This window comes from Pelodiscus sinensis, chromosome 9 (genome assembly GCF_049634645.1).
Source record: "Pelodiscus sinensis isolate JC-2024 chromosome 9, ASM4963464v1, whole genome shotgun sequence".
Classification (NCBI taxonomy): Eukaryota; Metazoa; Chordata; order Testudines; family Trionychidae; genus Pelodiscus; species Pelodiscus sinensis.
Genome location: NC_134719.1, coordinates 49650056 through 49673272, shown reverse-complemented (window position 1 = coordinate 49673272; position 23217 = coordinate 49650056). Strand labels below are relative to the sequence as shown.

Here is a 23217-nt window from a genome sequence, read left to right as displayed (position 1 = left end):
GACGCGGGCGGCGAACCGAGACGCACCGCGGTCCCGCTGCCTGGGTCCTCCGCGGCTTTGCTCCCAGTCTCCCTGGTCTGCTGATTGCATCAGCTTTAAGCTAACGTGTATCATGGTCAGGGACACTGACATACATGTCAAGATGGAGTTCTGTAAACATGCAGGTACATTTGTGGAGGCCTATAAAAAGATGAAATACTATCGGTCAGTACTTTTTTTTTTTTTTTTTTTTAAACCGCAAAAGGGTTTGTATTGATTAACCAATAGTCTTTGTTTATCCTCCTAATTTAAAAATATTTTAGGTACGTACAAGACCTGTTGCTCTGTTTTAACATTCTTCTTGGATGTTACAAGGAAATAAGATCTAACTTTCCAGATAATTAGGTAGTCTGTGTTGGGAGTAGCAGGCAAACAGAAAACAAGAATAGTTTTTGAAGTATCAAAAGGCAGCTTGCATCCAAAATAGACCTTAAACATTTTTGACAAAGGTAAAGGTGTCTTTGTGATTGCTTTCCCTGAATGAAATCAGTGATAAGGAATTTAGTTTAACCTTTATAATAGCTAATGTGAGAAATGTTTTTAAGTGAAGAATTTTGTGTTTTTATCATTTCAGACAGTCATGATGATTTTTGTTTTCTGTTGAAATCCTTACAATAATGTAAATTCAGGAATTAGATTATGGGATTATTTATTTGTAATGTGATTGTGCTTGGAGACCCCAAGCTCTATTGCTGTACAAATATATAGCAAAGAGACAATGCCTGTCCCAAAGAACTTGCTATTTGTGAACTTTAATTTCTGTGTTATCAATCAGTAGATAATAGGCTACAGGTCTAAGTTGCATATACTCTTAAAAATGCACTTTGAAAATGTAGGTTAAATTGTTAAAATTGTCTCTCTTGTTGTAACGAACTTTGAATATTAAAAGTTTAAAGTTTGTGCTGAATACACATTCTTAAATTGCTATATCTCATTTAGTCCTCAATACAATTCATAGGGGATTATCTTACAAATTCCAAAGCATTTAAAAAATTCTAAACAGTAATCGCAAGAAGTGAAACAGGATTTGTTTTCTGATAAACATTAAATTTGAACTTGAACTGCATACAACAAGTAGACAGACCATAAATATCAGTACAAAAATGAGTGTTAATGCTGAAGAGACTTATATGTAGAACGTACATATTGGAAGTACAGTCAGTAGTCATTAATGTGTTATAACAGTGATTTTAAAAGAAATTCTACTAATGTACAATGCTTTCCTCACAACTGTCGACAGAAACCTGTCATATGAATACTTGAGGTTTTTTTTTTCTCTCGGGAATTTATAGTGACTAAAATCTCAAGTCTTTTAATTTGTGTCTATCATTTATTTAAAGGGATCGTGTAGTTGCAGTGTTTGTGCAGGGTCCTGCTTGGCAATTCAAAGGCTGGCCATGGCTATTGCCTGATGGATCACCTGTTGATATTTTTGCAAAAAGTAAGTTTTTAACTTACAGAAACTTTTGCGTGTTTTCTATCTGTGCATACCACCAATGGTCCAGATTTGGCTGGGGTAGTTGTGGATTGGGATGTGGTAGGAAGCTAGTTCCTTGACACCATTGGCAAGTATGATTCCGCGGCTTGGTCTCCTTCAGGAAATAAACTAGCACACTGACTTCCACACCTCTTCAGGAAAACAAGATTGTCAGCAAGGTAGATTTCTTGAAGGGGCTGTTGCTGTACAGCAGTTGGCTTTTTATTTCACTACTGGGGGACACTTCAGTTGGTGGCTCAAACAGCCCTGGTTTCTCTGTACCCCCTGAAACAATATATTGCTAAAGGGGAAGGTCTGCTCTTACAGAAGTGTTCTTTCTTCTTCAAGTGCTTGCTCACATCCATTCCACTTAGGTGTGTGCGTGCTGCGTGCACAAATTGCTGGAGAGTTTTCCCTCAGCAGTACCCATTGGACCAGCAGGGGAACCCCTGGAGTGGCGCCACCATAGCGGCATGTATATACCACTGCTGGCCCTCCACCCTTTTATTTCCTTCTTACTGCCCATGATGGTTGTTGGAGCTCTTACCTCGCTTTCTTGCAAGTGTGGTCTTAGTGGTATTCACAGTTAGTTAGCACCGAGTTGAGTCCCATTGTTTCTCCAAGTTGCTTTCCCTGTTAGTCTGCTCAGACGTTGTTTTATCTTGTTAATTTTTTACTGTTGGGTCCGGGTTCGCCTGTTGCGGCCCGTCCCACCCCCAGGGCATGCCAGGGCCTCATAGCTTCAGGCCCTTTGTGCACTGCACAAAGCCTGTGCCCTTTGGGGACCACATGATTTGTGCCTGAAATGTCTGGGAGAAGCTCACATTCTGGCAAACTGCAAGATTTGCTGTAATTTCAAGCCCCAGATGAAGTGGTAGGGATTTGTGCCTGAAAATAATCGTGGAATCGGCACTCCGATCAGCCACGGACATGGCACCAGAATCCTGCAGCTCGCCAGCCTCGGTGCAACAGGCTCTGGGGCTTTGATGCTGTCGAGATGCCCTTCCGCCCGGCACCACTCTCAATCCCATGTGCCCTGTAAGAAGACTGCAGAGAGGGGCAAATCACTGCCTTGGCACATGCCCGCCATGCTCCCCCAAGGGGGGAGGGATAGCTCAGTGGTTTGAGCATTGGCCTGCTAAACCCACGGTTGTGAGTTCAATCCTTGCGGAGGTCATTTAGGGATTTGGGGCAAAAATTAGTTAGGGATGGTACTTGGTCCTGCTGAGAAAGCAGGGGACTGGACTCAATGACCTTTCAAGATCCCTTCCAGTTCTAGGAGATAGGCAATCTCCATTATTTAAAAAAAAAAAAAAAAAATCAGAGCACCTTAATGCGCTAGTGCCAGCCTCAAGTCCTGCTGATCCTGGGCCTATGCATGGCCAGTCAAGTGCAGCCAGGAAGCAGAGCCCAGAGGGGGAGCTGGTGCTTGTTGACTGGTGCTCCATGCCAGACACCTTTGAGGCAATGCATGAGTTGATGGAACTAACCTTGAGACCACCTTCATCACTCTGAGTGCACTGTGACCAGTCTCATGCCCACACTGAGATGTTGGCACTTTACCTGGGCAGACAATCACTTAAGTGAGCACTGGCTGAATTTTCACCTATGAGCTCAGGTCCAGCAGCATGTGTGATGCCACAGTCACTAGTGAATGCATTAATGCCAGCTCCACCGTGTCCGTCGCACAGTGCTCTCCCAGGAGTCGAGGGAGAGCTCATCCTCCAGCATCCCTATCCCAGCAGTACACTCTATGGCACCAGAGCATCTAGTGCCTCCAGCATAGGGGTAAGTCAGTGGGAATGGTCCGGCTCTCCTCCCAGCGTCGCTGGCAGGGCCCATCTTCGGCACCACTGTGGTTGGAATCCGAATATTCCTCAGACTCCGACAAAGTCAGCACAGTCCTGGGCTTCAGCTTCATGCTCCCGGTCTTAGCACTGCTCCAGATCTCAGTATCACTTGTACCATCGCAGCGCCTTGGGCCAGTCAGTGCAGCAGACCTGGCCACCTCAGTGGCAAGGACCAGGACAATGGCCTTTCTGGACCCCTTGGACCTACCATCAGGCACAGGGGAGTGCCCCATCCTTTGAGAACTCCTTGCATTTAGGGCCTTGTGTATCACCCATGGCTACGCCGCTGCCCCGATCATTGGCACCAAGCCAGGCAATGTCAACCCAGAGGGATTCCCCTAGGCCCTCATTGGAAGGAGCCATGGAATAGAGCCCCACGAGCCACCTGGCTTCATCCCAGGCCTTGAAGCAATCCCAGGGAGCATGAGGACTTGATGGTACACAAGTACTCACCTTCCTACATGGACAAGGCTCTGGGGTTGGCTTTCCCATCAATGCCAGCAATGGATTCTCAAGCCCACCAGCACCTTCTCAAGAGGCTGGTGCAGAGTTGTGGGTGCAACTTGAGTGGGCATCAGAGGACTCCGACCTGACGGTGGACAAGTCGTGTCTTGGGCGGCACTCCAGGCCGCCTTGGATGCTGCGCACAGAGTGGCCTGTACTATGGCGACCAGCCGGGTCCTTTGGAGAGGCTCCTGGTTTCAGATGTCTAGCATCACACCAGAGGTCCAGAACACCGTTCAGGATTTGCCATTCGAGTCCTGACACCAGCCTGCATGGGCTGAAAGATACTAGAGTGACCTTCAAGTCCCTTGGCGTTCACACCTCGACCCCTCAGAGACGTCCCCTCCCTAGGGCCCCTGCCCCTACATTCCAGCGGAAACCATAAACCCTCTGCAAGGGCCTCTTACCTGGAGAAGTGGAAGCGTTTCTTACTCTGGTCAGAGGGCACAGGGTTCTCTCCTATGGGGGTCCTGGCCATTTTGGGTTATCTCCTAGACCTTGAAACCCAGGGCCTGGCCCCGTCCTCTGTGAGGGTGCACTTGGTGGCCTTTGCGGCCTTCCACTCAGGGTCACGGGGCGGGTCTGTTTTCACTGGCCCTATGGTGCATCGTTTTCTTAAGAGGTTGGATAGGGTTCACCCCCAGGTGCATAGCTCCTTGCCCACCTGGGATCTAAACCTGGTGCTCTCTAGGCTCATGGCCCCTCCCTTAGAGCTATTGACAATGTGCTCTTTCCTGCATCTGTCCTGGAAAGTGGGTTTCGGCTCTAACGGTGGCCCCTCTGTACACGGTTTTCTTCAAGGACAAGGTCAGGCTTTGCCCTTACCCTGCATTTCTGCCTAAGGTGGTGTCCCCCTTCCACCTCCATCAGGACTTTTTTTTTAACTTGTCTGTTACAGTTTTCCTCCCTCCTTAGGAGGAAACTCTCACCGGGTGACCTCATACCCCAACAGTTAACCTGTAGTCCACAGTGTCCAACAGCAGTCTTTTCTGAGTCACTTCAACTAGTCCACGACCACCCATGGACAGGGAGGAAAGGGAGACCTGGGTCCATCCTCTCTCTCTAGGTTTCAGCTCAGGACCCTGAGAACAGGGACGATAGCCTCCTGTTCTGTCGGTAGGGGTATGCCGTAACTTACTGACTCGCAGGCCACTTCTCAGCCCTATCCTGGGCATGTTCCTCCCCTCCTGCTGTGCTCTGACGCGCTGCCCTCCTCCAGGGCTTCCTGCTGACCCATTCCAGCAGCCTATGTCTCCAGGGCTGCCTCGCTCCGTGCCTTTTTGCCAGGGCCGCTCCCTCCTTTCCCCTGTGTGTCTCCAGCCTGGCGGGGCGGCCCGCTTTTCAAAGCTGGCGCCCTTTGCTTGGGATGTCGGCGCAGGCGCTGTCCTGCCGTTCGACTCGGTGGCGCAGGGCGCTCCCGTGCAAATGCCTTCAGCGGCCGCCTAACACTCCTGGCATGGCTGCTTGAGCGCTGCGTCAGTGCAGGGTGTAGGATTCCCCTCCCTGACCCCCAACACCCTGTCACACAGTCTTTTGCCTGAAACTCCACAGTTCTGGGACAGAGCAGACTTTACGCACCTTAGATGTTAGACAAGCCTTAGCCTTTTATTTGGAAAGGACCAAACCCTTTTGGAAGTTATCCTCTCCCCCCCTCCGCCCCATTTTTTTCTGTCCATAGCTGACAGGACGAAGGTCCTGATGGTGTCAGCCCAAGGTATTTCATGCTGGATCACTTCAGGTATCAGGACATGCTATGAGCTGGCACAGGTTCCAGCTACACCTACCAAGGCCCATTTGTCTTCCATCGCCTTTGTAGCTCAGGTGCCCATTTTGAGATCTGCAGGGCAGCCACCTGGTCGTCAGCGCACACTTTTGCGAACCACTCTGCCATAGAGCAGCACACTGGGGAGGATGCAGCAGTGATCAGAGCTGAATTGCAGACTCTCTCTGTAGGCTGTGACCCCCGCCTCCTTGGGTTTGGCTTTGGAGTCACCTAAGTGGAATGGACATGAGCAAGCGCTCAGAAGAAAAAAACAGTTACTTGCCTTCGCAGCTGTTCTTCGAGATGTGTTGCTCATCTCCATTCCACATCCTACCCGCCTCCCCTGCATCGGAGGAGTCTGACAAAAAGGAGCTGAGGAGGTGGAAGGCCAGCAGCGCAGTATATATCCGCCACTGTGGCGGTACTGCTGGCCCGACTGGTACTGCTAAGGGAAAACTCTCCAGCAGTCTGTGCAGGCAGTGCTCACACACCTAAGTGGAACAGACATGAAGAACAATAGTTGTCAAAGTAAGCAACTTTTTTTTCCCTCTAGCCTTCACCCAGGGACCATCATACAAATTATCTGTTTTACTCCAAGATAGCCCAACAACCATATCCTGCCATAGTATCCAGCAAAACTCAGAAGACTTGTGCTTGATGAAGTTCACAGTACTTGCTAGTTGTTGCACTAGCAAGTGCCAAGTTTGCATTTTCTCTGTGTTCTCAAATACACCAAAATGCAGGGTATTACTGAGTTGCAACCTGCTTCTTTCTCTTCAGATTTCAGTACTTATTTTGATGGGGTTAGGTCAGTTTTATTTACCGATGTCTATTTTATGAAGATGGCATTTATATAAAATAAGTCTTCCTAAAACTTTAAGCTCCAAAATAAGTAAAGCTACTTCTAAGGCACAAGCTAGATGAAAGGCAGTTAGTATGCTGATATTTGATAATGACGTACACACCCTGAGTTTAGATCCCTGTGCAGCCAGGAATTTGCCTGGAGGCTGGTTTGCCCATGTAAGCAAATACCATGATATGCGTACTCTTCTGGCTTCAGCATGTGGACTGACAGCTAAGGAAACTCCAGCACTTAATTACTTTCTACTCTGTACTCCCGTTACAGGTGTTCCTCTTGCATGGTGGATTTAAGTCTGCAAGTGCAAAACCTCTATTTCAATCAGTCTTAATCAATTTTTTTTATTTGTATTGCATCTGTTTTCTAAAAAGTGCTTTCTCAGTGGCTGATATAATTGTTAAAATATGCTGATTTACAATTAAAAAGATCCTTTAGATTTGGTACATGTTCTCGGTACATAGGAGGGAGCAATAACCGTATACTTTGAATTATGCCTTGTAGTTTCAGATTTTTACCATGTTTATAGAATGTTAGAAACCAGTGAATGATACATTTATTAACATTTTGCTCACGGTTTATGTCAAGTTGCATTAGAAGATAGCTGGAATTTAAACATAAAAACCAGCATATTTTATTTAAATGTTAAAGATGATATAAACTTGAGCCGTAAGATATTTTGTATTAAATTTATATTTCATTTTCATTAGGGTTATTTTTAAAAAAGAAAAGTTTACTGTAATTTAAATACTCAGAAAATAATTGTTTTATATCCATTCTGTGTTGTTGCTAGAGCCTTCAGGCAGAGAATCCTTTCGCCTAAATACACACTCGCTCTTGTCCTGTGTTTTCTGAACTATAGTTAAAAATTGATCGGTCCTGCTATCACTGCCCTGGTCTAGACAAGAGAGTAGTGAGTTTATGGAAGAGAAATTAGGAAAAGGGCGATAGTTGAGAAAAAAGCAAGACTTAGGGCAGTGGTCTCCAACCTTTTTTAGCTCCAGATCACTTTTTGAATTTGTGCAATCTAGGATCTACTTCAAATCCAAATACCCTTGCCCCACCTGTTTTGTGCCTCTTTTCCGAGGCCATGCCTCAGTTCACTCCATCCTTCTTCCCTCGTGCATCCTCCTCCTTTTCACCAGGCAGGGGCAGAAGGTTGGGCACAGGATCTGGTCTTGGGGTGTAGGAGGGGGTTCAGGGTACAATCTCTGTAAGGGGGTTTGGGTCCAGAAGGCTCAGGGCTAGAGCGGGGGCTTCAGTGTAGGAGAGGGTACATGACTGGGGCAGGAGTTCGGAGCTGGCTCCAGCTGGACACTGTTTACCTCAGGTGGCTCCTGGGTGGGTGCAGTGGGGCTAAGGCAGGCTCAGCCCTGCCTTGGCCCTGCACCGCTCTCAGAACCAGCCAGCAAACTCCATCCGAAGCCCTGTTGTGCCCCCCTTCCATTTTGTGGAGATAGAATATAGGATGGAAGATGGGGCACCCTGACATCATTGTTCCCTCTTCTTCATTCCCTGCTCTGCACAAGCTGGAGGCTCACGGGAGGGTGGGGGAAGGGGGCATCTCAAAGGCAAAGGGCAGGAGATGCAAAGTAGTGGGGTAAGGGGCAGCTGAAGTGCTGTACTTGATATCCTCTTGGCCAAACCAGTCAGTATCATCTGTGCCAAGATCTACCTGTAGATCCTGATCTACTGGTTGGTGACCACTGGCTTAGAGGAAGGAATGAGAACTAGTACAAGAAGGACACACAAAATGAAAAAAGTAAGGGGTAGAAGCAAGAAGGACAAGTTAACAGAAGGCCCTGAAAATGAAAGAGGAAAAGGGAGAACTCAGTTTAGATGGACAAAATGAGGGAAGGAGAACAAGAGCAAAGAAAATACATTTTAAGTGAAAATTAGTCAATAACTGTAAGTATTTGCAATGAAAAATGGGTAGCGTGGGTGTTACTGTGATGAGGTAAGCCATGTCAGAAAAATATGTTCCTGTACCAAATAATTTAGTCTGAAGGCACAAACTAAGAAGAGGTTGTGATGCAGTATATTGTTTGAGACAGTCGTGTTCTAATTGAAAGGTGAATGGGATTACTTTTATCCCTGTCTCTCAAAAGTGCTTTTGAAAAGCAAACCTTAGAAATGCCACCAGATTGACTCAAATGCATTGTTTTTCAAATATATTCTCCTGAAAAAAATTCTAGATCTTCCTACAAGAGCTTTATTTCATAGTCCAAACAAACTGCTTAGTATTTTCTGGCCTATTCAAAAGAGCAAGTGCTGACTGGTTCTACTTGGCACTCTGGATCCATTTATCATTTTGCCCCTACACAATCTCTTTAATAGTCTGTCTAAATATGATCACCAGCTTTTGCACTAGTCCATTATCTAACCTGTAATCTGCCAGCTATTATAGAAGCTAAAAGCTGTCAGAGGCAAACTGGCTCATTTCTAGAATGATGATTAACTGAGATTTAAAGCTGGTTACTACAGATTGAAATTTTGGAAAATAAGAAGTTGATTGCCATAAAATCTAAGCAAATATATCTAAATGCGTCTAGTAAATCGTGGATTAGACTCATATCACATCAAACTAGTATTACTGTTTCAATCACTTTATGCTGGTTAAAATCCTGTAAAGAGTTTCATGTATGGAGCTTAAAGTATTAGTCTCCTTAACCCGTGTTTTTTCTTCAGTCTATGGCTTTTGGTCTGTCCTGTGAAACTATTTTGACTCTATTTTTGGACTGAGTGCATAATACTCATCTAAAAATAACATTTTTTTTTGCACCCATATACTCTTTATATCCATAAATGGACTTTTCAGATGAAAAATGAAATATTTTGCTTGGATAGAGGCAATGACAACGAGTAGCCAAGGTTGGTTTAAGATTTGCATGGGAAGGAAGGATTAAGAGCTGGTGCGCTGGACAAGAATGCTACAAGTAAACTCTGGCTTGACTTGTATAAAACAAGTACATAGAAAAGACTGGTCAGATGTTCTTTATTTTCTTCTCTTAAACTATGAGAATGAAATTGAACTCAGACATCTGCCAACTTAATAACATAGTGACCACAACACACCTGAAGCATGTGGAACATTCTGGGCTTGCCAAAAGAAGGCAGCAGTGCTTTTATGGGGTAGGAGGAAGGAGATCAGAAACTGCTACAAAAAGTGATCAGTGCTCAGATTTATGGCGGTCACTCACTGCCTGTGAATATGAGGGTGGAAGACCATGAAGGTGCAAGCCCTGGGTGTTGAAAGTTCTTTTCCACACTGTAGGCAAGATGGCTCCTACCCTCCCTCCCCTAAAGGTTGCAGATAGCAGGTTTGACCTGTTATGGGTGTTGCACTAGTCGCTCCTTTTGCAGGGTTGGAGGGGGACAAAGAATATTTCATGCACCATCAGATTGGCTTCAGTGGAGTAAGGGTTTTTCTGCCTTCCCCACAGAGGTGTCAGTGAGGCCCTTTTCTGGTAAGAAGAAAAGGTGCTAGGCCATATGACACAACTTAGGCCTTATCTACACTGAGAGATAAGTTTTAATTTTTAAGTTTGATTTTTTTTTTAACACCCCATTTTAGAAAGTCAAAGGTGCATGTCCTCACTGTTGAACAATGTGCATAGTTCAACATAGCACATTCTCAGTAGGGTGGCTACTGTTGATTTAGAGAGTGGTGAACTCTGTGTAGCTATCCCAGAGTTCCTGCCATTCCTTTGCATTCTGGGTTATGCTCAAGTGCACGCTTGGACCAAAACTCTTCAGTGGGTGGTTCTGGGTGCATATCAGTGTTCCATAATACACTCATCTCCTCCCTTCCCCGATACTTGAAAGCAATGGCAAACAGTCTTTACATGCCCTTTCCTTCCTTCCTTCCTCCCTGGTTAATTATGTAGACACTATAGCAGGGTAAGCATGAAACCCAGCATGGAACCCTTTCAGCAGCTAAGTACTATGGCAATTATATTAACCATTGTGTGCCTTTTCCTGACATATATCCAGAGCATATCAAACACCTGAACCTTATTCTGCAATGCTTAGTGCTGCAATGACAACAGACCATTTACTGCTGTCTTGGTGTGGGAACGTGTCCTACTGGGGAGGACGGAATAAGGCTGGCCACCCCAGAAAACTTGAGAATGATGGAAGAGTTCCTCTGAGAGAGCTTTATGGAGATGTGCAGGGAATATTCCCACTCCATCTCCAGGCATGCTAAGCTATTCCAGGGAGCCCATGCTGTGTATGCAGAGTGGTCACCACAGATCATATCACTGACTTGTAGCATTATAAAAATTATGAACTCACTCAAAGTTCCCTCCCTGACATCAGGGCCTGGCACTGAGAAATCCTTGGGGGAAGGGTTTGTGTCAAAAGATATAAAAAGTCCTGGCTGTCGGTGAGATCTGTTGCCATGCTTGCCTGCTGACCATTCTCCTCCATCCCTTTGTGATCTTGGCATAGATATCTGCATTTCTTTTTCTGGTTCATAGTTCTTCCTGAATAGATTTCTCTTCCCACCCAGCAATAAGGTCCAGGATTTCCTGCATGCACCATGCTGGTACTCATTTGTGACTCTGGGTGTTCATGGTCAGGTGTGCTGCTGAGGTGTGGTGTCTGTCAGGTCAGTGTGCCACTGTGGCCACATAGGAAACTAAATTCAGATTTTCCCAGGTCTTTTCCTGTTCGCTTGGAGAGCACCACAGTTAAAAGTTCTCACCAGAAGGGTCACAGCGGGGGACTGTGGGACACCTCTCAGAGGCCAAGAACATTGACTTTGACAGGGCCACATCTGCACACCCTGCAGTCAATCATTGAAGGTTAAATTTAATATTACTACTTGTGAAAAGCAGGAATACTGAAATTGACTTTTAATGGCCCTCAATGGAATGGGCTTGGTGGATTGGACTTATTGTTTAGTAAAATCAACCTAATGTGGCTAAGTTTGACCTAAACTACCAGTGTAGAGCAGGCTTTTATTTATAAGGTTGGGTGGCTATCTACTGTGAGTACTCTATAGAGAAGGCATCCAGTAACCAGATGAATGGTCTAGTAGGAGAAGGACGACAGCGCCCCGAGATCCGCTTATGGCCGGGTCAGTCCCACTTCCCGCTGGCCGATTTGCTCCCCCCGCTGCGCCTCCGGCCAGCCCCACTTCCCTCGACCCCCTCCCGGACAGCCAGTTCTCCCCCACTTCTCCTCCCAATCTCCCTTGGCCAGTTCCGCTGCCCGCGTCCAGCCATGCTTCTGGTGGCCGCTTCTTCTTCCCTCTTCCCTCCTCCCCCATCGTCCCCAGCCAGCTCCTTACCTCTGACCTCACTCCGCCCGGCAGCCCTGCTTCCGCCAGCCCCCCCCAATTTCTCACAGACAGTCCCAATGCCCCAGGCAAGCCCTGCTTCCAGCAGCCGCTTCTCCCCTACTCCTCCTCCCAATCTCCCCTGGCCAGCCCCCTGCCCAGCTCTACTTCTGCCTGCTGCCCCTTCCCCAATCTTCCTAGCCTGCCCCGATTTCCCGGTCCAGTGCTGCTTCTGATGGCTAGCTGTCCCCTCACACACCTCTCCTAGCTACACATCTGCTGGGAACCGGAAGATCCAGCTGCAGACTCCGCCCAGGCCGGCCAAGAGCTTGGGGGACCTGGCGCCACACAGGCACTCTGGGAGCCCGGAACACCCCGGCAACTAAGGCCCGGTACTTTTTTCCTGCGGCCTAGTATCGGGCCGTGGCCCATAGTTTGGGAAATGCTGCTTTAGAGTCCAACATTAAATGGACCACTGGTCCAGTGTAGCATAAGCAGGTCAGCTGTTTTTGAATAACAACCTTTTTATTTTAGTAATAAAAACCTTGCCAATGAATTTTAACTGGAGACATGCTGTAGATTCTAAAATGTTAGTTTTGACTATTTCTATTTCTAGACTACCACTATGCTGTCCATTACTACTTTAATTGGTGCCATATTAGAGCGTTCAATAACTTTTTAAAAACTGTGTCTATTAGCTCACACATTCCCCAGTTAAATTTATTGCCTTGAATTGGAAGGCAGATTTTGTTGAACATCAAAGCAAAGTTATAGTCCATTTAGGACAGGAAATGCATTGAAATACCTTATCAAGTAAAAATTGCAGGTGTAATTTTAAATATTAAAGACTGTATATAACAAGCAATATCTGAATTGGAATTGGACCAAGAGAGCCAGTTATTTTTCCTACTGTTGCCAAACACACACACACACACACACACGATTAAAATTTTCACTATGGTCAGTACTTAGGATGTTATATAATCCCCAAGAGAAAGCACTGACAATGGCATAGTGACTTTTAATGTCATGTTGGTACCAAGAGCCAATTCAGGGGTATGTGTCAGCTTCTGAATCATTAAAAACACTTCCTGCAGCACCTCAGGATTACCTTAGAATTCTATCATCATACTGATTGGGACTCACTTAAAATATTTTGAGATCTGATGAAATCACAGCCTAAGATACCATTTATACAGATCAATATGTAAACAATATTATCTTGCTCCAGGGCTCAGTGTATGTTAAGCATATTAAGGTAGACTTGTCTTGGTTGGGATACAGTCCCTTCAGTTTTAATTGATTTTTATTGTAGATGTGGAGTGTGTATCACTAACACTCATGAATGCATTATTGAAACTCACTAGAGCAGCATGCTTTGTTCATGAAGAGCTGAGAGCCACCCACAGGAATACTGTTACAGAGCAGGATAGCACTGTTCAGACCTGTGGCAGTGTGACAGCAGTACTTCTTTTACCAAGATGGGTCAGCAGCTGTAGTCCAGAATACAAGTTCTGGTGGTCATTACTTGTGCTTCAATGTAACAAAGTGTTGTAATAAATCCAAGAGTCTCGGGTCTGATAAACCCTATATTATGTCTTCAGTAAACATCAGTAATAACTGATGCAGTCCTAGAGAGAAGGTAGGGAAGAGGAGATGCCAACAGCCTAGAATGGGAGGTGGAATCCTGTGATATATTTGTGTGGTATTTGAAGTTAAAAATTCAACCTTAAATGTATCTATTAAGACAGAACAGGTTTTAATAAGTGAAGAAAAGGAGGCGTATTCTGCTTCTGGGAGGGAAATGTTTTCTGAGACTCACCTTTTGAACCCAGAGCATAACAAGTATCCTGCTACTTGATTTGGTATAAATGTGATCTGCATTCTTCTTGTTAGTCATTCTAGTTGGCTAGTGAATAAAGCAATGCTGGGTTTTTTCCTTAAATTATTTTATTGACCTCTCTAGAGTTCAGAAAATTAATGCTTTTGCACAGAGTCAAAATAATAATTCCTTCATGTAGGCTAGAGATTTCCTGTGCAGAGGATTCTTTATGTAAAGCACAAATATATGCAAATTAAATTTCTCCCTAATAGTTCACTTTCAAGCAACCCATGTTGCTGTATAGACCTCTATTAAATGGTTTTCTGATTTTTTCATCCTTCCACAGCTCAGAAATGGCCACATAGAATGTCAGGCCCCTCCCACCCCCCAAAAATCGGATTTGACTTGAATACAGCTCAGAGCTATTTTTCTAAGAATCTCTGTGCATTAAAACTAAGCACTGCCACCTCACCAATATTGCTACTATGATGTATACTAAGGGAGTTGGGTCATTAATACCATATGAACCCACAGTTACCCCATACGAACCCACCTTCATTACCTTTTCTAGTGTGTATTCTTAACTACAAAACATTTTTTTGTTTTTGTCCCATAAAGATGATTCTGTAATGTAAACTCAGGATTATATAATCTGACTATTGCTTTCTTGTGTCCTTTAGTTAAAGCTTTCCATCTCAAGTATGATGAAGTACGTCTAGATCCAAATGTACAGAAGTGGGATGTGACAGTATTAGAATTAAGTTATCACAAACGGCACTTGGACAGACCAGTATTCCTACGTTTCTGGGAAACTTTGGACAGGTAAAAGTTATAAAAAGCTTGAACTCTGAGTTTTTTGTGGGATAAGAGAGTAGAGAGCCCATTTAAGGTATCAAGTAAATTGTATATCTTTGAAAGATCTAAGCAATACCCTGGAGACAAAATACTGCTTATTTATGACTATCGTGCCACAAAGCCACCTTAAATGTCCAAAAAAGGGCAGACAGGCCTAGGGGAAATAACCAGTCTTTTTGGAATTCAAAGTGTCAGTTTAATTCAAAAGAGTGTGACAGTAAACTGCTGCTAACCAATCTATTAATACTAAATCCATACCTACAGTTTTTTCATAATGTTGAAAAGGAGCTCGAGGAGCAAGTCTTATGAACGATTCCCCATGTAATAGGCCAATAAATGTTAAGAAAACATGGGAGTCGTTGCAAATTTAATTTGATTTTGATGTGGTGATTAACAGCAAAATACTTAATTTTTATTTATTTATTTATGTATTTATTTTTAAGGCTTGGATTTTCAAAACAGCTCAAGGCACCTAAATACTATTGAGTTTAGAATCTGTTCAGGTTTCTCTGAAAATACCGATGAAATCACTCCCTTCCAGTGATTTCATATGGGAGATATGTTTTTGTATCTCCCATAAACATCATCTACAAATAGCTGCACAGTTTTTTTCTAAAGGCTTTGAAGAAATGATAAACCAAACTTTAGATTCCTTTTCCTGTAGTCTTACAACTTCAGATGAAATATAATGTCTTCAGTAAGCCATTTGATACAGTCCCAGATGTGGTCCAGATAAAATTACTGAGAGCTGGGTAAAAAGTAGTTGAAAGACTGTACTTAGAGTAGTTATCAGATGAAGGGCTCTTAAAACTGGTGGGGACTTATCTTGTGGGGAACCAAGGGGTCTGTCCAGGGTCTAGTACTATTTAATATTGTCATTAATGACTTGAATGATGGAGAGGAATATGCCTGTATAATTTGTGGATGACATCAAGTAGGGAGGGATTGCTAACAATTCAGGGGACAGGATTAGAATTCCAAATGAGCTTGGTAAATTGGAGAATTGGTCTGAAATCAACAAGATGAAAGTCAGCAAAGACAAGTGCAAAGTATTGCACTTAAGAAGAAAAAAATCAAATTCACAATTATAAATAGGGAATGACTGGCTAGGGAGTAATACTGATTAACATTTTTGGGAGTTAGTGGATCATAACTGAACTATAAAACAGTGTAATTCATTTGTGAAAAAGGGTGCATCCAACTCAGCCATGACGATGGCTCAGCTACAGCAGTGTGTCCAGGTTTGGACACTACACTGTAAGAAAGATTTAAAGACACTAAGGGAGTCCAGAGGAGAGCAATAACAATTACCAAAAGCTTTGAAAATTTGACTTATGAAGAAATGTTAAACAAAAACTGGGCATGTTTAGTCTTCACAAAAAATAAAATAAAAGTTGGGTGAAGGAGGGAGAACCTAACAAGTCTTCAGATATGTTAAGTGATGGGTTCTTGTGTACGTTCATTGAAGGTAGGACAAGAAGTAATTGGATTAATCTGTAGCAACAAAGACTTAGATTAGATATCAGGAAAAACTTTGCAACTATAAGATACTAATGCTCTGGAAGAGACTTCCAAGGGAAACTGTGGCAATCTCAGAAACTTCAGGGGGTAGCCAGGTTAGTCTGTACAGAAAAAAACAACAAATGGCCTGGTAGCACTTTATAGACTAACAAAACATGTAGATGGGATCATGAGCTTTTGTGGGCATAGCCCACTTCTTCAAATGAGCGTAGTTTTAAGTTTAGGATGTGCAGACCCAAAATAAATAGAGAAGGAGGGAGTGGGAGATAGGGAGCAATGGTAAAACTCTGCTCCCTGTCTCCCTCCCCTTCTCCCCCCGCCTCTTTTCCCCTATTTATTTTGGGTCTGTACATCCTAAACTCAAAACTCTGCTCATCTGAAGAAGTGGGCTGTGCCCACAAAAGCTCATGATACCATCCGCATGTTTTGTTAGTCTATAAAGCGCTAACAGACCATTATTGTGGAATCTCAGTTATTGGCAGTTTTTCAGAACAGTTTAGAAAACACTTGCGAGCGGGATGATCTAGGTTTTCTTGGATCTGCCTCAGAGGGGGATACACTAGGCAACCTCTCTAGGTCTCTTCCAGTTCTCCATTTCTATGGTCTATAAACCAAGTTCTCAGAGAGAAAACATTTGATTGTCCTTCCTTCAGGCACGTGGAACACAGTACAGGCAGTCCCCGGGTTACGTACAAGATAGGAACTGTAGGTTTGTTCTTAAGTTGAATTTGTACATAAGTCGGAACTGGTGTCCAGATTCAGCCACTGCTGAAAATGACCAGCGGCTGACTACAGGAAGCCCGAGGCAGAGTTTCTCTGCCCCGGGCTTCCTGGAATCAGCCGCTAATCAGTTTCAACAGCGGCTGAATCTGGACGCCTGGGACAGAACAGCTGGGGCGCTGCCGGGTAGGTGGCCGCACCTCGGCACTGCAGGGACCAACCTGGCAGCACCCCAGCTGCTCTACCCCAGGTGTCCCCAAGTCAGCTGCTGCTGAAACTGATCAGCGGCTGATTCCAGGAAGCCCCGGGGCAGAGCCCGAGGAGCGGCGCTATGGGACCAACCTGGCAGTGCCCCAGCTTCTCTACCACAGGCGTTGGCGAGAAAAGCCTGGTCTGCTGGGAGGGGGGGGGGGGGCGCACTAGCTGCGCCCCCGCCCCCAGCAGACCAGGGAGACACGGAGCAGCTTTTCTTGCCCCGGAGGACGCGGGCGGCGGGACCGCGGCGCGTCTGGGCGGTCCTGCCGCCTGCGTCCTCCGGGGCAAGAAAAGCCCCGTTCGTAAGTACAGATCCGTCATAAGTCGGATCCGCGTAACCTGGGGACTGCCTGTATTGTACAGAACTCTCATGATTTTTGAAAAGTCTTTTTTTGTCTCTTAGCATTTGTTAATGTTCTAAGAATTAGGTTTTTGAAGAATTTTACCTTTTCCTCCTTAATGTGCAGCATTATTCCCTGAATGAACGTTTTCTGTAACTATCATAAGATGTTGTTTTAATGCTGTTTTTTTTTTAACATTGCAGGTACATGGTAAAGCACAAATCCCATTTGAGATTCTGAATCTTCTGGCTGCCATTAATTTCCTGGAGCTTGATTGAGAAATATGAAAGGTGCTCCAGTCTGGAGACTAGGGCTTTCACTGTATACATTTGTCAGGAACTTTAAAAATTAAAAAAGGGTCACAGTTTAATCTTTTATAAGATCTTGTTTGGATGCTTCGTGCTATGGCAGGTTGATATCTGCTATTACAAGCAAAAGGATTTTGCTTAAAACTATTTTTTTAATAATGTTAGCCTTCTAGCCTGCAAATCAAATTGTATATTTTGATAGCAGTGTTTTCCTCCCCATTTTGTTAAGTTAGCAAAATTTTTAAACAGTATGGTTTTTTTTGTTCCTCATTAGAAAATAAGTCTATCTCCACTGCAGGTTACAATGTGTATGTGTATATATAGCTGTTATGAGGCTTTCAAAATGACTTTGCTTCTGAGTTTAGCTCTGGTTTCCTTTGCTTTATTGTTTTACTTACTGATATTTTGTTGTGAATGGTATTATGTTAATCTATAGGACTTGGAAAGCTAAGCAAAGTGACAATTGTTTTGGATAAATCAAAATGTCAACTTGTATATGTACTGTATATTCTATTTTGTTGAAAAAGGGATGATGAAAAATCAAGAATCACTTTTGAGCTTATAATATTCCAGTTTACCAAATCTTTAAACTTTTATTACAAGTACATTCAAGTAATGTTAATACAGAATGTCCATCCCACACAGATCCTTTAATTTAAAGCTTAGTGTGTATGTTTATACTATCACCTGTCAGATACTTCATATAGGAGAGTCCAAACATGTATAGACTAAACAATTAATAGAAATGGAGAGTCACCACACAGAATTAATAATTTTAACGTCAGTACCTCTAACCTCTGTTTTCCCTAATGACAAAAGTAGCCTCCGCCTTCTCTCCAGGAGTTGCCATTTTCTGATCTGAGCAGCTAATGCATCCTTGGAGTTTCTCCAAATTGACCTACTCCAGTTACCAAAGAACACATTTTCTTGATCTCGTTTAGGAGTTTACGTATGGCAAGAAAATACTGGTATTTGTATGAGTTTATGGTAACTACTTTTGTTATGACAAAATTTAATATAGTATTCCATGGAATGATTCACTACTATAACATCCATCTGGACTTTTCTGGGGTAGAATAAAATATGCTTATATTTCTGCTCTTAAAATTCAGAGCTTTTTATTTCACATTTTATCTTAGTTTTTGTATAACTGGAAGCATAACTCTACAGAATTTTTAGAACCATTATGTTTTAATGGCACACTAGGGCTCTGAGATCACAATGGCTTTAGTGATATTTAACATTTTCGTCTTAACTGTGCTAAGACTATCATTTTTTTAATTTAAAACTAGGAAAAATAAAAACCTCCCAATTCATATTTTTTTCACAATAATTAAAATCCACATCAGTAGCACTAAAAATGAAGTTGTAAATGGATATATCAAAATCTCTAGAAAGAGCAAGCAATTCAAGACTCAAATCAAATCTTTTTTAGACAGTTCACTGAACTTCTTATTTAAGAGATTTGGTCAGATCCAGGTCGCTGACTCTCAATAATTTTTTCACAGACTTAACCGGAATTTTCATTTATTTGTATCTCTTAACCTTGGGATAAAACTAGGGAACAATTGTAAGCAGCACAGCACTCATTACTGTGAAGAAATGATCAATATAATTTGGGGTTTCATACTTGTGGGACATCTAATATTTCTGTTTCTGCTGCTCAGAAATGGTTGATTAGCAATATGAAACTTTGCAGATTTAGTCAGTATGTGGCCAACATACTTAAAAAAAAAAAAAAAACTACCATACTAGACAGCAGCAACAGTTCCCAAAATGTATTGGTACATATATGTACTACTCACATGCATTGTGACTTATAGATTATACAGGGTTTTTTAAAATCTGTAAAATCTAATTGACATTGTGTCTTCTCCATCCTCTGTTTGTCCTGTAATGTATTAAAAGCATATGGTGCCACAACTCATGAGCCACTATACTCTGCAATGCTAGGCTCAACGTGAAACACTGGAGAACAACCTGATTCTGATTTCACTTACCTTGGTGTACATGAAGAATGACTTCATTGAAATCAGTGGAGTAGTGCAAATGTGAAACTGGCAGGAGAGCAGAATGTATGAAATCTTTTGGGTGAACTGTACCATTTTTTTGTGGATTCAAAGCCAGACTTCTATTTGCCATATGTGATTATGATCTAAAATGAATTGATAAAGGAGATATCACTTCTAAGACTCTTCATTCAATAAGATAGTGATGTATCTAAATCTATGTGTAATTAGGTTTCCGTTGACTTCACTGGGAGTGGGATCAGGTCCTCGCAGTGTAGCTCTCCTGCAGTCTTTCTATATATACATTTATACACGTTATGAAACTACTTGGACTGAAGGTTTAGCCAGACAGCCTAATTATACAACTGATCAGGTGCTTGATATCACTTTGTGCTTAAATTTATCTACAAATTAATGAATTGTAAGGAAAACTGGTACCAGGAACCGGTACAGCTATACTGTCTGACATTTGTTAGAGTAAGCTGCATTTCTACTGGTGAATAGTTTTGAGAGCTCACGAGGCTGAGAAGTATAAGAATTCTGTTAACTGCTACTTTACCTGACTCTAGTTTTACTGAAAAGTTAAATGACCCAAGCAGTTTGGGACTCAAATACCAAATTAATGGTTTCCTTTCTATTTTAGTAGTTTTAATAATCAAAAGTACTTTGAAATTTGTAAAGAATACCAAATATAATTGTTTAAAAGGTACTGAAGCAACATGGAAACTAGCTTGATATTCAGGGTTCCATACTGTCAGAGTTATTACAATTTTTTTTAACTGGCAGCAGGGATCTTTTGGTGTACTGATTTAGATTAAAAAAATTAATGCTTTATAATTTATTCAAAGCAAGAATTGTCTGTATCCTATTTGAGCTTTTTGAATGCTACACTGAATAAAGTGGCAGAAGCAGATTTCTTAAGTAAATACAGAGATCGTTTCTTTTTAAGTAGACTTGTGTATCTGAAGAAATAATGGATTGGCACCTTCAACTGAATAGGCTTAACTACTATATAGTTATTGGCAGGGAATTTTTTCTATCAAGATAATTCTACAACGATGTGCTAGAGCCAGAACTCGAGTCAGCTACATGATTTATATAACTATTCTACAACACTGTTGTAAAGTTCTTAGTTTTGAATACAGATAAGGAGTAATATGTGGGAAGTATACTATTTAAGTTCATAAGGAGCTGAACGTATGATCAAGGCTGATGCGATATTTGATGTCAGATAAATGTTTATCTGAACAGCACATTTGTTTTTGAATTTTATTCTATTTTCAATCAGTGTATAAAATATTCCTATTCTCTTCAATGACTCTCACAAACAAGTTTTATTGGTCTAACTTTTCATTCTTGTGCCGAATGAAATATGCACTTAGTTGCTAATCCCAGCTAACACTATATATAAAAATAAGATGGTCAAAATTAATGGCTTAGATGGTGAGTTTAAAATTTAATGTTGGGTGGCTGTGCTTATTTTAATTCAAAAGCCATAAGTAATGCCAAATACTTTATTAAACCAATGTGTTCATGAAAAATTAAAAAATACATATCCCTGCTTGAAGAAATTATTGTCCTAACTGGTTAAAGTTCACCTGGAGTGCAGAAAGAAATTATCAGTGGAAAAACGTACCATATAGATTAGAGTCTGTGGATATCAAATTGTAGCTCTTCAAATTGTTATGTAACTCCCATTTTTAAGAGACCGTGGTCTTGTTTTCATTTGTCTGCATGGATGCATACTTCATTATAAATTGCAAGTACAGGTTGAACCTCTAAAATCTGGGACACTCTAGTCTGGTAGCATCTATGGTCTGGCAGGCCAGGTTCAGAAGTACATCCCAGGATGGGATGGCGGTGGGGAGTGCATCCCCAGTGGGGCTGGCACAGTGGGGAGCACAGCCCTGGCCAGAGGCTGGAGGTAGTAGGGTCAGCAGCCTGTAATGCTGCTCCAGCTGGGGCTGGCATGGTGGGGGACAGAAGGTGCAGTCCTCGTCAGGGCTGGGGAGTGCATCCTCAGCCAGGGTTGGAGGCAGCCAGCAGTGCAGTCCTGGCTGGGGCTGGTGGCAGAGAGCGTAGCCTCGGCCTGGGCTGGAGTTAGTGGGGCCGACAGTCGTGGCTGGTACATAGGAGAGCTGGAGGCAGCAGCAGGTGGCAGAGCCTGTAGCCCCAGCTGGGAGCAGAGCCTGTAGCTGGGTGGAGAGCCTTAATCTCCCATTGTCGGGGAAACGAGGGTGCCAGCCATGGAGGTTTGACCTGTACACATTTATCTTTGTGGTTTGCTATTCAGTTTTTCATTTCCTAACGACCTTTAATATGTGAGTAAATGCTGAGGTTAATAAGGAGTGGAAGGAAAATAATTTAAAATCCTTCCTTTTGGCAGTGAGAGCATGGTGTGCTGAATCTGGCACCAAGTAGAGGATTGTTAATGAGCATAGAGATTACCATGAGATAACACATCTGGGAGGGCTACTGTTGACTTCCATGACTTGGATTTTTCTCTTGACTCAGAAGAAATATAACAGCTGTAAACTCCAAGAAAATGGGTATTTATTGAAGCAGAACACATTGTGGTAAGAAGCACATGCTGACAAGCAGCGTTTCCAAGTGGACTTGGAATTTTTCTTTAAACAATTTGTTTAAAGATTTGTGAGTGCATAGCCAAAGAATATTCACAAACATTTGAAATCGAAATCCAGAAGCTAGTTTACATGTAAAGCTGAAAAAGTTTAGAGGTAATATATAAAATCTGTATAAAAAAGTATCATGTTTCATAGATTTTATTTGTATCTGAAAATTCCCTTTGCATCTATTCTTCACTTACTCCAAAGTCAGAAAACCTGATTACCATGCTTGTGTACATTCCTGAAATTGTCAGATGTAAATCTTCCTCAAACTAGAATTGCCTGAAGTTGAGTGAAGATTTGTCTAAAATAACAAGCAATGAAGGAAGCGTAATGAAGCATAACTTTAAATCTAGTTTGGTCAACCTGCTTAATGAACATGCTCAAGCAGCTCTGTATAAACCAGAGGTTTTTCAGTCCCAGAGACTGCCTTCCAGATACTGTGCATAGGGGTGGCTTGAAAGTCTGGTCACATTGGAGTCAGTGGAAATTTTGCCATTGATCTCAGTCAGGCCTATATATAGCCAATGTCTTAAAGACTTGAGAGATTGTCTAGAACCTGGATTCTCAAACGGGGGTTGTGACAGTGCAGAGTGTCCTGAGGTAGTTATGTGGGGACATCACAAGCTGTCAGCTGCCATCCAAAATCGTGTTTCATCACTTGCATTCATAATAGAGTTAAATATAAAAAGTTAAATAAAAGGGCCAGGGGGAGGGCAAGATTTTGAGGTGGGGGTGCTACTTACCGGTGTGCTGGCAGGGAAGCTGGTGGGGCCCCAGCCCTGCTGGCTGCTCCCTTGGTAGTATGGTGCCCTCCTATGGACACCCTGCAGAATAGCTCTCCCCTGTGTGTTCACTGCCCCATGTGGCCACACTCCTATCGTGTGTCTGAACAGCAGCCCCTCCCTTTCTATGCTATGGAAAAGTCCTTTTCCCAGAACTTCCTGTTTTTTTGGCACAACCAAACCCTGACCTTGCTTTAAGTTT

General features: G+C 43.0%; 1 protein-coding gene across 1 annotated transcript in view; it reads left to right on the top strand.

The window, feature by feature from the left end:
* CDC73 (cell division cycle 73) overlaps positions 1-20918 on the top strand; it is a 164960-nt gene extending 144042 nt beyond the window's left edge. The window contains exons 15-17 of the mRNA XM_075936731.1: positions 1380-1480; positions 14275-14416; positions 17490-20918. Coding sequence (XP_075792846.1) covers positions 1380-1480; positions 14275-14416; positions 17490-17526 — 280 coding nt within the window. The 3' untranslated portion in view covers positions 17527-20918. The remainder of the gene's footprint in view (positions 1-1379; positions 1481-14274; positions 14417-17489) is intronic.
* The last annotated feature ends 2299 nt before the right edge of the window (positions 20919-23217 follow it).